The 12,522-nt window shown below is 69.5% G+C and overlaps 3 protein-coding genes across 5 annotated transcripts; 2 read left to right on the forward strand and 1 right to left on the reverse strand.

The window, feature by feature from the left end:
• Nucleotides 1-1,480: 1,480 nt before the first annotated feature.
• On the reverse strand, nucleotides 1,481-7,023 carry TRIM46 (tripartite motif containing 46). The gene is made up of 10 exons (XM_067313523.1): nucleotides 6,960-7,023; nucleotides 6,184-6,439; nucleotides 5,672-6,015; nucleotides 5,319-5,462; nucleotides 4,961-5,056; nucleotides 4,553-4,806; nucleotides 4,275-4,396; nucleotides 2,836-3,135; nucleotides 2,391-2,688; nucleotides 1,481-2,196 (listed from the first exon to the last, which is right to left on the reverse strand). The coding sequence occupies exons 1-10, from the start codon at nucleotides 7,020-7,022 to the stop codon at nucleotides 1,821-1,823; spliced, it is 2,253 nt and encodes a 750-aa protein (XP_067169624.1). The 5' UTR covers nucleotide 7,023; the 3' UTR covers nucleotides 1,481-1,820.
• On the forward strand, nucleotides 7,013-9,381 carry KRTCAP2 (keratinocyte associated protein 2). 2 transcript variants are annotated; one of them, XM_067313529.1, is made up of 5 exons: nucleotides 7,013-7,093; nucleotides 8,157-8,311; nucleotides 8,394-8,457; nucleotides 8,826-8,892; nucleotides 9,173-9,381. In XM_067313529.1, the coding sequence occupies exons 1-5, from the start codon at nucleotides 7,021-7,023 to the stop codon at nucleotides 9,291-9,293; spliced, it is 480 nt and encodes a 159-aa protein (XP_067169630.1). In that variant the 5' UTR covers nucleotides 7,013-7,020; the 3' UTR covers nucleotides 9,294-9,381. The 2 variants fall into 2 exon arrangements, with proteins under 2 accessions (XP_067169630.1, XP_067169631.1); XM_067313530.1 differs by lacking the exon at nucleotides 7,013-7,093 and adding an exon at nucleotides 7,655-7,753.
• Nucleotides 9,382-10,170: 789 nt separating this feature from the next.
• Nucleotides 10,171-11,718, forward strand: DPM3 (dolichyl-phosphate mannosyltransferase subunit 3, regulatory). Of its 2 annotated transcripts, none has more exons than XM_067313532.1 (2): nucleotides 10,171-10,416; nucleotides 11,392-11,718. In XM_067313532.1, the coding sequence occupies exon 2, from the start codon at nucleotides 11,398-11,400 to the stop codon at nucleotides 11,674-11,676; it is 279 nt and encodes a 92-aa protein (XP_067169633.1). In that variant the 5' UTR covers nucleotides 10,171-10,416; nucleotides 11,392-11,397; the 3' UTR covers nucleotides 11,677-11,718. The 2 variants fall into 2 exon arrangements, with proteins under 2 accessions (XP_067169633.1, XP_067169632.1); XM_067313531.1 differs by lacking the exon at nucleotides 10,171-10,416 and adding an exon at nucleotides 10,957-11,028.
• The last annotated feature ends 804 nt before the right edge of the window (nucleotides 11,719-12,522 follow it).

Here is a 12,522-nt window from a genome sequence, read left to right on the forward strand (position 1 = left end):
CCTGCCCGGGCCCAGCCTTGGCAGGCCTGCGCGTCCCGTGGGCGCTGTCCCCGCGGCCCCCACCTGCCTCTCCTCTCCAAACAGACGGGGCCGGCGCTGGCTCTGGGGCAGGAGCCAGCCCGAGGGGCCGGCCCTGCCCCGCACGTGGCTCCGCCGCATGCCACGCTGCTCTGCGCACCCTCCGGCGGGCAGGGGATCCCGCGCCCCTCACCAGCCCCAGCAAGATGCCGTCTCCGGCCCCGGGATCCCTGGAGCCCCCGAGCTGGACCAGCACCAGTTGGGACCCCCTGGCCCCCATACGTACCCCAGTAATGCTATAGGGCTTTTCTCCACAGCCCTCCCACACTGCCGCTCCGGGGCTGGAGCAGGAGCGCCCCAACGTCCCCTCGGCCCGGGATGGAGCAGTGAGCGTGGGGCAGCGCTGGACACGTGGACGGGCACAGCCCGGGCAGGTACCGGACACGTCAGCGCTGTGTGGGGCGTGGGGGGGGCGCTGGCCCAGGCTGCCAGCTTCACCTGGGCCGTTCCCTGGGCAGGATTGGCCTCTGCTGGCCATGGCCCGAGGCACGGCCTCCCCACTGGCCCCAGAGCGAGGATGGCTCTGCCCTGCACGTTGCCTCCGTGGAGCTGCAGCTCCTTTCTCCTGCCCCGGAGGCGGCTGTGGAGAACTCTGGCATTGCAGTTTATTGTAGGAAACCATGAAAATACAGCAGTTATACAGTACAGAACCCATGAGAAACTACAGCAGCTCAGATGGCTCCCAGGGCCGAAGCGCCAGCCCGAGGGCCCTTGTGGTGGACGGCAGCCCTGGGGAGCAGGCACGTTTCCCTGCCACGCAGGGATCCCTGCGGGCCCAGCCCGCCCCAGCTGCGTGTGCTGGGCACCGGCAATTTGGCACCAAATGGGGCGGTGTAACAGGGCAGGGCTGTGCTGAGCACATCCCGCGGGGCTGGATGCCGCCAGCACCCGCCACCCTCCGGGCCCGCAGCAGGAGCACGTGCAGAGTGCAAGGCGGAGGGTGCGGGCAGCCAGGGGGAAGGTGCCTGTGCAGGCAGAGCCAGGCCGGCAGGCGCAGGGACAGGGCTGTTCCCGCGCGGCCCCCCCGTGCTGGAAGAGCCGCTCTCCTCGGGGGGGAGCGCAGGGCAGAGCAGACGGCAGCGCCCCGCGGCCCCCGAGGAGAGCCTGAGGGCACCGTGGTCCCCGCTCCGGGCCCAGGGAGCTGCGGGAGGGACCTGGTGGCGGATGTGCCTGGCTGCGGGGCTGCAGCCAGGCCAGATGAATCCGTGAGCCGCATTGAAAATTAGCCATTTTAAAAAGTCTTCAACCCTCTTTCCAGCCCAGCCTCCCCCCTCCCCACCTCAGCTGCCTCCCCCACCCCAGCCAGTGCCCAGCCACTTTCCCCCCACCGTCACCCCGACCAGCACCTTCCCCCCACCCAGCACGGCCCCTGAGCCCCACGTCCCACTCACACCCCCCTCCCTGGTCCGTCTCTAGGGCTGAGCCACAGACTGACCCTCTGCCGGGACCTGCACCGCATCCTCCCCCAGCCCTGCCGGAGCCCCAGGTCTGAGCAGCCTCGAGCAGAGCTGGGGGAAGAGGCGCTGGACGGGGAGAGGAGGGGACGGCGAAGCAGCCTTCCCCCCGCCCCGTCCCACAAAACAAACACTTGGCCAGCTCCGAGCCGTCGGCAGGGCTGGGTCTGCCCCCACCGGGCTCTGCTCCTGGCTCAGCCGTGCCCCCCGTTACCCCTTCAGGCCCTGGAGCTCACTCGGCAAGTAGGAAGGGGTCACAGCAGACTGCACGGGGAGCACAGGCATGGCTCAGTCCAGCTTGGCGAAACCCCCGATGGTCACTTTACGCTCCTGCTTGTTGGCCACCAGCTCCTGGAGATGCAGGGCACCCCCTCCGATGAAGCAGAAGGCAGGGCAGACGGGCCCGGAGCAGTCCACGCCACATTCCCAGAGCCCACGGAAGGACACAGCATCGTAGAAGCTCACCTTGCCCTGCTCGTAGTCCAGGCAGATGCCGATGCGTGGGGGCAAGGGCACAGTGCAGCCGTTGGGGTCGCGAGAGGTGAGTGCTGACCCGTGCGAGAGCAAGATCTTGCCCATGCCGATGGTCAGGAAAGCGTAGGGTGGGGGCGCGTCCACCGTTGTGTCTTCTGCTCCGCTGTCGTGGCCACTGTCAGGGTCGTACCTGTGGCAGGAGGACAGGTTTAGTCCTGGTGCAGACGCACGATGGATGCACTGGGGCCTCCGTGCGCTGAAGGGCCCCGTGGGGAGCCAGGAACTGGCTGAACACATGCACGAGGAGGGTTCCCCCCTCCACACCCCAGGGCCCCCACGATCCCCGGGATCCTGGACCAGCGCCTGCACCAAAGCCCTCCTCACCTGGGGCTCACGACGTCCTGCGGCACCTGGAACCACTCCTGCAGTTTGCTCTCCAGCCCTACGCCCACCTTGACCAGGTAGGAACTGGGGTCCACGCAGCAGGCCCAGTAGTTCTTGCCCTGCGTGATGGCCACGTCGCCAATGACCAGGTCGATGGAAAGGTGGCAGCTGGTCATGAGGCGCTCGGCAGCAAAGAGCATGGGGATGCCGGGGACGCTGCGCACGGCACGCTGGTCCTTGCTGATGGCCAGCCGGTCCCGGTTAAAGCCCCAGCGGTTGTCAAGGAAGAAGTTCAGGACTGCAGAGAGGAAGAGAGCAGGGCAGGTAAGAAGGGGGAGCTGCTGGGGATGGAGCGCGGGGCAGTGAGCAACATGAGCGGCTGGCAGGAGGAAAGAGATGCTGCTCCGAATTGCCCTGCCTGGGGCTGTGCTGGGGGTCCCCTCACCTGGGGCAGGTGGTGTGTGCAGGTAGATGTCCTCGCTGTACTCCCCAAACCCTGCCTTGTTGCAGCCCTTCACCCTGAGCACGTAGACGCTGTCGGTGTCCAGGTACTCCACGAGGGCGCTGGTGCCGCGCACCTCCTCCCGCCGCTGCCACAGTTTGAGCCCCTTGGCCTTGGTGTCCGTCTTGCGGTACTCCACCGTGTAGTGCCAAGCGGGGGGCGAGTGCTGCGGCAGCCGCCAGCACAGGAAGATCTGGTCGTAGGCGTAGGTGCGCTGCGTGTCGATGACGGGGGCCTCGGGCGCTGTGGGGAGAGGCACGGGCGGGCGTCAGGCAGCGTCCTCACCGGCAGGCGGGGAGGCGGCCAGACGCAGGGAGGGGGCATTCCGGACGGACGCACAACCAGCAGGAGTCTAGGGGGATCTGACTGCAGAGACTGTGTGTAGGCACCAGAGGGGAGAGAGAGTCAGGGAGACAGAGGAGCTAGCTGCTGTGAGGCTCCAGGGACCAGACAGGCTGAGTGCAAGTCGGGGGGAGGGAGAGAGAAAGAGAGAGAGAAAGAGAGAGAGGATGGAGACAGCAGGAGAGGAGGAGGGGAAGAAGATGGGGATGGCAGAGTGGTGTGAAGATGTGAGTGCAATTGGAGCAGGGAGGCAGGGGTGGGAGAGAGAGGCTGCGAGATGAATGGATGGGAGGACAGAAATGGGGTGAGGAGGGGACAGGGATGGCAGGAGGAGCAGCAGCAGATGGAGGGATGGGGGCAGATCGGGGATGGAGGTCGGGAGCAGAGCCACCACCTGCCACCACCAGCGGGCAGGACAGGGATGGAAGAGGATGGCAGCAGAGCAGGGATGGAGGGATGGGGCAGGAATGGGGATGGAGGGATGGAGGGATGGGACAGAGAGAGCAGGGGTGGCTCTGGGGCAGGGGAGTGACTTGCCTCAGTTACTTCAGTGACGACTCAGCAGCGGCCGCAGCCTATAAACAAAGAGAGGTAGAAGCAGGTCTGAAAAGTGTTGCCAGCCGGTCCTGGCAGGGCCCACGTGGCACCTGCCCTGGGGGAAGAGCGCCTGCCCTGCACGTGGGCGTAGGGCCTGGGGCCACCTCCACTCAGTACTCACCCTCCTGCGGTGTGGCTGCCATCACCTGGCACCGCGGCCCTGCCTTTCCTGCCCCCTGACCCGGCAGCCCCGGCGCAGGGCCGGGCAGGGGCGGGAGCGTGGGGCAGGGATCACCTCAGGGCCTGCTGGGGCGGGGGCCATCCCTGACGGGGAGGGGAGCGGGCAGATCTGGGAGCACCTGCCTGGAGCGCAGCCCTTCGCGGCCGGGGCTCCGTGGGAGGAGATGGGCCGGGTGGGCACGGAGCTGCTCTGCCCGCAGGGGCTGCACCTTGGCACAGGGCACAGCCGGTGCCATCGGGTGCCAGGGTCCTGCTGCGTTTACCTTTGATGAAGGCCAGGTCTGTGAGCAGCTTCAGTTCCCTACTGACATCCAGCTGGAAGTGGCTGAAGGAGGCTGTGGCTGCAGGCCGGAAGCTCTGCAGCGAGTCCGTGGCCCTGAGGATCCTGTAGCACAGGAGAGCAGGGATGTGGGGGTGGCACATGGGGGCAACGGGAGCCTCCTCAGGCCCTCAACAGCCCCTGTCCCGTGGGCAAACGCCTCTAGCTCAGGCACTGAGCCCAGGCGCGAGCGCATGTCCATGCCAGGTCCCTGTGTGGTACCTGTTGTGCAGCTGCTTGGCAGCCTGGACGAAGCAGGGGTGGTCGGTCTCCTTCAGCACCTCCTGGGCATAGCCCACCATGCCCGAGTTCTCCAGCATGGCCTGGTGCTCTTGGATCTGGTAATGGAGGCTGGCCAGCCGCTCCTGCTGGCACTCCTCGATCGCCTGCAGCAGGGACGCCCGCTTCTCCTCCAGCATTGCACACAGGCCCTGGATCAGCTGGGACACCTCCTCCTTGGCCTGCAACCCATTCACCTGCCGAGCGCAGCACAGTCAGCACGTAGCATGGGCTGCCCTCCCTTCCCACGCCAGAAACAGGCTTGGGAACGGAGAGCGGACTGGCCAGGCAGTGCCATCGCCCGCCTGGCAGGGCCACCCTCTGGGGCAGGTGAGCGCCTCGTGCCCTTACCTCTGTGTGCTTCACTGTCTCCTCCAGCTCAGCAATCTGCGTCTGCACTGTGTCCTGGCTGCTCAAGATGTAGGCAAGGCTCTTTGTCAGCTTCTCCTGCAAGGAATGGGGGAGGAATGAGGCCAGTCACAGCCAGGCCCGTATGCCCCCGCTCCGCCTGGGCTGGCCAGCACAGAGCAGCATCGACGCTGCAGCAAACCAAGCCCCTGCCCATCTGTGCTGAGAGCTGCTGGGAGAAGGGCCCAGCCTACGACCTGATTTTTCTTCCCGTCAAACCCTGCCAGCAGTTCCCTGCATCCCAGCAGAGGATCCTGCCCCTGCCCTGTCCGTGCAGCCCTGTGTCGCCGGCAGCCCTTACCCTGAGTGCCTGGTATGCGCTGAGCACGGGGGTGATCTTGTGGCTGGTGTGAGTGCGTCGCACGCGGCAGAGCTGGCACACCAGGCGCTGACAGGTTTTGCAATAGTGAGTTACCTCCTCCTTGTGCTCTGGGCACATCAGACCCTGCACGGACACAAGGGAGTTCAGCGGGGTTTCACCTCCCTGCGTGGTCCCCTTGGGGTTTCCTCCCCAGCTTGCCTGCCGTGGTGCCAGGAAAACCCCAAACGGGAAAGACCCAGAGGGAGAGGGTGCAGGGTGCCTGCGTTTCCTCCAACCTCCCCAGCGCCCTCCAAAGCAGCACGGCCCTCTGGTTTGCCCCGGGGAGGCCGTACCTTGGGGCGGAAGGTGAGAGTGGGCGGTGTGGGCTCATGCTGAGCCTTCTGGGTCCCCCAGGGGTGGTAGAGCTTGAAGCACTCGTTGCAGAAGCTGGACTTGCACTCGGTGCAGCCCTTGGTGGCCTCGAGCTGCGGGGGCTTGCAGAACTGGCACATGATGGCGGCGCTAATATTGATGGTCTGGCGGTACCGCTCCACGATCCGCTCCAGCGTCAGGTTGCGGAAGAGGCTGCCCAGGCCCCTCTCGCCCAGGTCCACGTCCCGCTGGCAGGCCGGGCAGGGGAAGCTGATGGTCTGCGGATGCACAGCGCCCCGCTTCCGCCCGGGGTAGGTGCCAAAGCCTGCGGGAGGCCGGGACAGGCTCAGGCGCTGCTCGGCTCCCTGGCGGTCCCCGGCTGTGCGGCCCGCAGCAGTGCCGCCCCCACCCCGGCCCGCTCCCCGCGGGGATGAGCGGGACCCCTCCGCTCTCCCGGAGCGCGCGCTTCCCCTTCCTGCCACCGCCGCCCCACCTGACTTGAGGAGCCGGTCGAGGCGGTCGGGCTTGGGGACGCCGCGGCGGGGCAGGCGGGGGCTGCGGGTGGCGGGCGTGGAGGCGGGCGAGGAGGGCTCCGAGGTGGGGTCGCAGCAGAGGTAGCCGTGCTGCACCAGCACCTCGCTGGCGCACACGTGGCACACGTTGTGCAGGCAGGGCAGGGCCAGCGGCTGCTTGTACATCTCCTTGCACACGGGGCAGATCAGCTCCCGCTCCATGTTCTTCATGCTGGTCTGCGGGGAGAGACGGGACGAGCGTCACCACGGCGGGCGCCCCGGCTCCCGGCACGGCCCCCGACGGGGTCACGGCTGCCCTGCGCTCCCCGGGGCTCAGGGGTCCCAGCGGGCCCGGGGCGGCGGGAGGCCCCCAGGGCCTGGGCCGGGCCGGGCCCCCGCGGTGGCTCCCCCCTGCCATCGCCGCCATGGCTGTGGCCCCGGTGTCCCCCGCAAGGGCCGCGGCCTCCCCGTTACCATGGCAACACCACCCCGGTGCGGCGGCCCCGGTGCCCCCCCCAAGGGCCGCGGCCTCCCCGTTGCCATGGCGACGCCACCCGGTGCGGCGGCCCCGCAGGCTCGGTGCCCCCCAAGGGTCGCGGCCTCCCCGTTGCCATGGCGACGCCGCCCCGGTGCGGCCGCCCCGCAGGCTCGATGTCCCCCACAAGGGCTGCAGCCGCCCCGTTGCCATGGCGACGCCGCCCCGGTGCGGCCGCCCCCCAGGCCCGGCGCGGCCCGGCGCCCCCCGCCCGCCGCTCACGCTGATGCGGACGAGCGCGTCCATGATGGAGGTGAAGGTCTGCAGGTCCTCGCCCTCGGCCATGACTCCGGGCCCGCGCCCGGGCGCCCGTCCCCGCGGCGGCGGCAGCAGCAGCGGCGGCCGCGGACGCCCCGGTGCGTCGCAGGGAGCGGCGGAGCCGGGGGAGGGCGGGCGGCGGCGGCGCGCATGCTCGGGGCCGCCCGGCCGCGCGGGGGGGCGATGGGGCGGGCGCTGCCTCCGCCCTGCGCCGCGGGGCGGCCCCGGCAGCCCCCGGGGGCGGCCGCGGGGAGCGGGGCGCGGGGCGCGGGCAGCCTCCGGCGGCCCCGGGGCTCGGTCTGCGCCGCGGGGAGGCTGCGGGCCAGCGGGGCGCTGGGGCGGGCTCAGCGGTGCCGGGAGTGGGAGCGGGGGCGAAGCGGCGGCGGTTCGGGGCCCCGGTGCGCCCCGGTGCCGCTCGGGGCGGGCTGCTGCGCCCCGCCCGCCCGCCGGGGGGCGCGCTGGGCGGCGGCGGCGCTGCAGTGCCGCGCCCGGCCGCCAGGCGGACTCGGAACTCGCCGAAGCGGCGGTGCCCGCGGGGCGGGGCGCTGCCCTCGCGCATGCGCGCCAGCGCCGCCGCGCTCCCCCCCCCGCCGCGCTAGTGCTGCCGTGTCCTTGGCGGAGCGGCCGGCGCTGTGCGCATGCGCGGCCGGGACCCCCCTGCGGCGGGGGCGGGGCTGGGGCGTGGCCTGCGCGGAGAGCGGCGCGGCCGGACGGGCTCGGGGGCGCGCGGGCCGGGGGGACACCGCGGGGCATCATGGGTAACGGGGGGACCCGCAGGGCACCGTGGGGAGCGGGGGGGCACTGTGGGCAACGGGGGACGCGGCGGGGCGCCGGGGGAATGGGGCCTGGCAGAGGCGCCATGGGAACGGGGGGTACCCGCGGGGCGCCATGGGAACGAGGCCTGGCAGGGGCACCATGGTAACGGGGGACCCGCGAGGCACCATGGGAACGGGGCCTGCCAGGGGCGTCGTGGTAACAGGGGACCCTGTGGGGCACCGTGGTAACGGGGCCTGGCGGGGGTGCCGTGGTAATGGGGGACCCCATGGGGCACCGTGGTAACAGGGCCTGGCGGGGGCAGGCCAAGGCGGGGGGCAGCTGCGGCCCTGCCCAGGAGCAGCGGGGGCCTGGGCCAGCCGCCCTCAGCCGCCGCTCTGCCCCCAGCCGTGGGCACAGGCACGTCCCTGGCGCTCTCCTCGCTGCTGTCGCTGCTGCTTTTCGCCGGGATGCAGATGTACAGCCGGCAGCTGGCCTCCACCGAGTGGCTGACCATCCAGGGTGGGCTGCTGGGCTCCGCGCTCTTCATCTTCTCCCTCACTGTATCCTTTGGGGACGAGGGGCAGACCTGGGGGACTGGGGATCCCAGGCCACCCTGTTTTTTCCCTTAACCCTGGTATCCAGGCCTTCAACAACCTGGAGAACTTGGTCTTCGGTAAAGGATTCCAGGCTAAGATATTCCCTGAGAGTAAGTCTTTGGCTGTGATTGTGAGGCAGGGGGGAAGGAAGATGAATGTGCTCTCTTTTCTGAAGCTGTTTGGTGTACAGACCCAAATCAGGGCTGTCACTGGCCCTGCTAGCAGGAATCAAGGGAGAATTGGGTCTACTTTCCACTTCTGTGGTTACCTCAGCACCACCCTGTAGAAACAAAGGGTCCCAACCCTAATCTGGGGGGAGACTCCGCCGTGATAGTCCCCCTGGAGCATTATCCCTGCTGTAGGTAGGCTTCTCTCCTGTTGCCTCCCTGTGGTCCTGACCCCTGCTACCCCCCAGGCTCAGGCTGATGAGTTGGGGCTGTGTGACTGTATCTTTGATCTCTCCTGTTTTTCCCTACAGTCCTCACCTGCCTCTTACTGGCTCTCTTTGCCTCTGGCCTCATTCACCGTGTCTGTGTGACCACCTGGTAAGTCCAGAGCCTGCCCCGCAGGGAGGGGTGGGGAAGTGGCCTGGCCGGTCCCCTCATGCGGCTGGGGCTGCTGCCAGGGGACCCCAACGGGCCGCGCTTGCCGCTGGCAGAGGCGGGGGCACCGGGCAGGGCAGGGGCTGGCAGCCTGCCCTGAGCTCCTGCGGTGACCGGCACTGGGCAAAGCGGGGCTGTCAGTGGAGCCCTGCCGTGTTCTTCGCCAACAGCAGCACAAGGGGTGCCGCCAACTAGCCTCTTCTTTTCTTTTCTTTTTTCCCAGTCTCATCTTCTCCATGGTTGGCCTCTACTACATCAACAAGATCTCCTCCACGCTCTACCAGTCTGCAGCACCCGTAGCTGTTCCCACCAAAGCTGTTGGCAAAGGCAGGAAGAGGAATTGATGTCCCATGGCCCCTCTCCAGGGGCGGCCTCCTCACCTCCAGCCTGCACTCAGACTCTGAGCCAACTAATAAAGCAGTTTCTTTGTAACGTCTTGTCTGCAGCTCCTTCAGGTTGAGTTCCCCTGACAGCGGCTCGGGGCCCCCTCTGCCAGCTGGCAGCCTGGCTTTCTTACAGTGCTTTGCGTTCACACGCGGTGCCACAGAATTGTCCTGGCTGCTCTTCCAGGTGCAAACCTGGCCGTAGTGGAGCTTGGGGTGAGTTGTCCACCCTGCTGGTGCCTGAGGCAGCGGTGATGGCACTGTGGGAGACCAGTGAGGGCTGGCAGGCTGGTGCCGCTCCACCTCTGCAAACCCCGGCCTGCTTGGGGAGGGGGGAGCGATGACGGACGTGCTTCTTGGTGCTGACTCTGCCTGACCCCGCGGAGCCCTCTGCCTCCGGGGACAGCAGCTCTCTGCTGTGCTCCCGGGGAAGGGTCAGGAGGATCACCGCCCCAGGCTGCAATTAGCTGCATTCCCAGGGAATCCACATCTTGCCGCTCCTCACTGCGGAGGGGCAGCCGTAGGATGCAGGGCTGCGTGGGCACTTGGCACCATTCAGGGCCTCCTCCTGGCTCGGGTGCTCAGGAGGAAGCGGAGATTTCCCCTCCCGAGGACGGCGCTCTCTACATTTGTAACTTCAGCAGCAACCAGAGACAACATCTGCCAGCGCTGTGAGCGGTCCACACCCCTTCCATGGCCCGCCGGGGCCATCTCTCATCTGCGTCGCCAGCTGCTGCACGGTGCTTTCCGGCGGGCTGCGTGGCGAAACCCGGCCTGCACCTGGGGAACTTTTTCTGCCTCCACGGCGGGTCGGCGCGCAGCCGGGGAGGCCGAGCAGGGTGCGGGGCCAGGGGCAGGGACGCACATGTGAGCCCAGCCTGTCTGGAGTGGCCCAGACGGTCTGTGATTCAGCGCCGACGAGGGACGGGAAGCCGGGCTTTTCCCCGGCACATCCCTGGGCCAGCAGAGTCTGGGCTGGGAGGCAGCTCACAACCCCCCTCTCGCCCAGCTCCAGCAATGAAAATGTGCTGACAACGTCTGTCTAGACCTGCAAGGCAAGGAAAATCCCAGCGGAGCCAGGCAGGTAGGAGCAGGCTCTGGCTCCAGGAGGGGATCAGCCTGGCTGGGTCGAGCTGTGCGCGGGAGCCTCCCTCGGCTGGGGGGTCCCGGCGCTCCTGGCCCGGCCGTGGGGCTCTTCCGCAGCCGCTCCCATCCAGCAGGCCGCGGAGGTGTCCAACGAGCGCAGGCCGCAGAGCGTGCGCAGCCCCGCGGCCCCCGTCCCTGGCAGTGCCGTCCGGGCCGCCTGGCTGCTGTCCCGCCCCCCCCCACCGGGGGCCGGGGGGACCTGTGGCCGTGGGAGCGGGAGGTGGCCCAGGCCGGCTCCCACGCCTGCCCGCCGGCCGGACGCGGAGGAAGCCAGGTGCTTCCTGCCGCCGCGGCCGCCGCCAACAAAGCGCGGCGGCTTCCTGCGGGCACCGGGGCCGCCGCGGGGGCGCTGCGCTGCCCCCCCGCCCGTCCGCAGGGGGCGCCCCGAGCATCGGGGGGGGGGGGGGGGGGCTCAGCGCATGCGCGTTGCTACGTGGCGCAGTGCCGCTGCGGACTACGGCTCCCAGCGCCCCCTGCGCCGAGCGGCGCTCGAGGATGACGTCAACTCCGCGACGGGAGAGAGCGTGCGGGCTGCGCTGGACCGAGCCAGGTGGGGGCGGGGGGCCCGGAGCCGCCGGGGGGGGGCTGGGACCGGGGCCGGTTCGGGGGGAGCGCCGGGACCGGGACGCCGCCCGGGGGTCGCTGTCGGGAGCTGGGGCCGGGAGAGCCCGCAGGGGGTTCGGTGCCGGTCATGGCCCGGTTGTGCAGGCCCTGGAGGAGGGTCGGTACCGGGATCTGTTCGGGAGGGCCCGGAGGACGGTTGGTACCAGGCCCCGTCCCGGTTGTGCAGGGCCCAGAGGAGGGTCGGTACCGGCTCCTGGCCCGGTGCCGCCGCGGGGTGCTGGGGCCGTCCGGTCCGGTCCGGTGCGGTCCAGGCGCCGCCGCGGCTCAGGGCCCCTCTCTCCCTCCGCAGGCCGCCATGACCAAGCTGGGGCAGTGGCTGTGGGGCCTGGCCCTGCTGGGCTCGGCCTGGGCCGCGCTGGCGCTGGGGCCGCTGGGCCCGCGGGTCCCGCCGCCCTGCCGCCAGGTCCTGCTGCCCCTGCCCATCTACCTGCTCGTGGCCTTCGGCTGCTACTCCCTGGCCACCGTCGGCTACCGCCTGGCCACCTTCAACGACTGCGAGGAAGCGGCCGCCGAGCTGCAGGAGCACATCGGGGCGGCGCGGGCCGACCTGCGCCAGCGAGGACTGCGGTTCTGAGCGCGCAATAAAGCCTGGCGACGGGGGCTGCCCCGCGGAGCACGTGAGGGTCCCTGCGCGCAGCCGGCGCGGAGCGAGGTGCCTTGGGCTGGGGCTGCGTAAGCCGGCGTGTCGCCTGCTTGGCTGGGGGCAGCATGAGGCCGGTGTCGGGGGGGGCTGCAAGCAGAGGAAGGGTTTCTGTGTCTCTCCACGCATGGGCCTCCTTGCACCACCCTGCAAGGGCCGCAGGGAGCAGCTTGGCCTCGTTTGGTCCCAGAGCCAGGCTCCGGAGGCAGCGAGGGTGGGAGCAGGGCTTGCCTTGCAGGCCTGCAGCGCCAGGTAGTGCTGTGGGGCAGGCGCGTTCCCTGCTGCCCCTCAGATGTGGTTCCAGCCCGCAGAGGAGTCATCCCGACCCGACCCGCTGGCCCGTCTCCAGCAGGAGGAGGAGAGAGCGAGTCTGGGTGGAGCAGGCGGCTCAGCCTTTAAAATGCAGAGTGCCCGGAGCCTGCGGTGTCCCCGTCCTGGCGGGGCGGCTGAGCCTGCGCCCGGGGCTGCTCCCGGTTCCTGCTGAAGGCTGCGGTGCAGCTGCTGCCCTGCCCCACACCTTTTTGGGGAGCAGGAGGCAGCCGCCAGCTCCGGAGCATCACGTGGGCTCGCCCTGGTGTGGGGCTGGGAGGAGAGGGACGGGGGCCCACCGTGGGGCGGGTGCCGTGGGGCACAGGGGTGAGAGCCTCCCCGCACTGGGCGCCGGGACCCTCGCTGCTCGCCCGGCTGGAAGAGCTGCGCTGCTGGTGACGCATGCCGGGGCCTGCCTGCCTGGCAGCCTCCCCGGGTGCTTCACATACCAGCCGAAGGACTTTCTTGTTT

This window comes from Apteryx mantelli, chromosome 31, assembly GCF_036417845.1.
Source record: "Apteryx mantelli isolate bAptMan1 chromosome 31, bAptMan1.hap1, whole genome shotgun sequence".
Taxonomy (NCBI): domain Eukaryota; kingdom Metazoa; phylum Chordata; class Aves; order Apterygiformes; family Apterygidae; genus Apteryx; species Apteryx mantelli.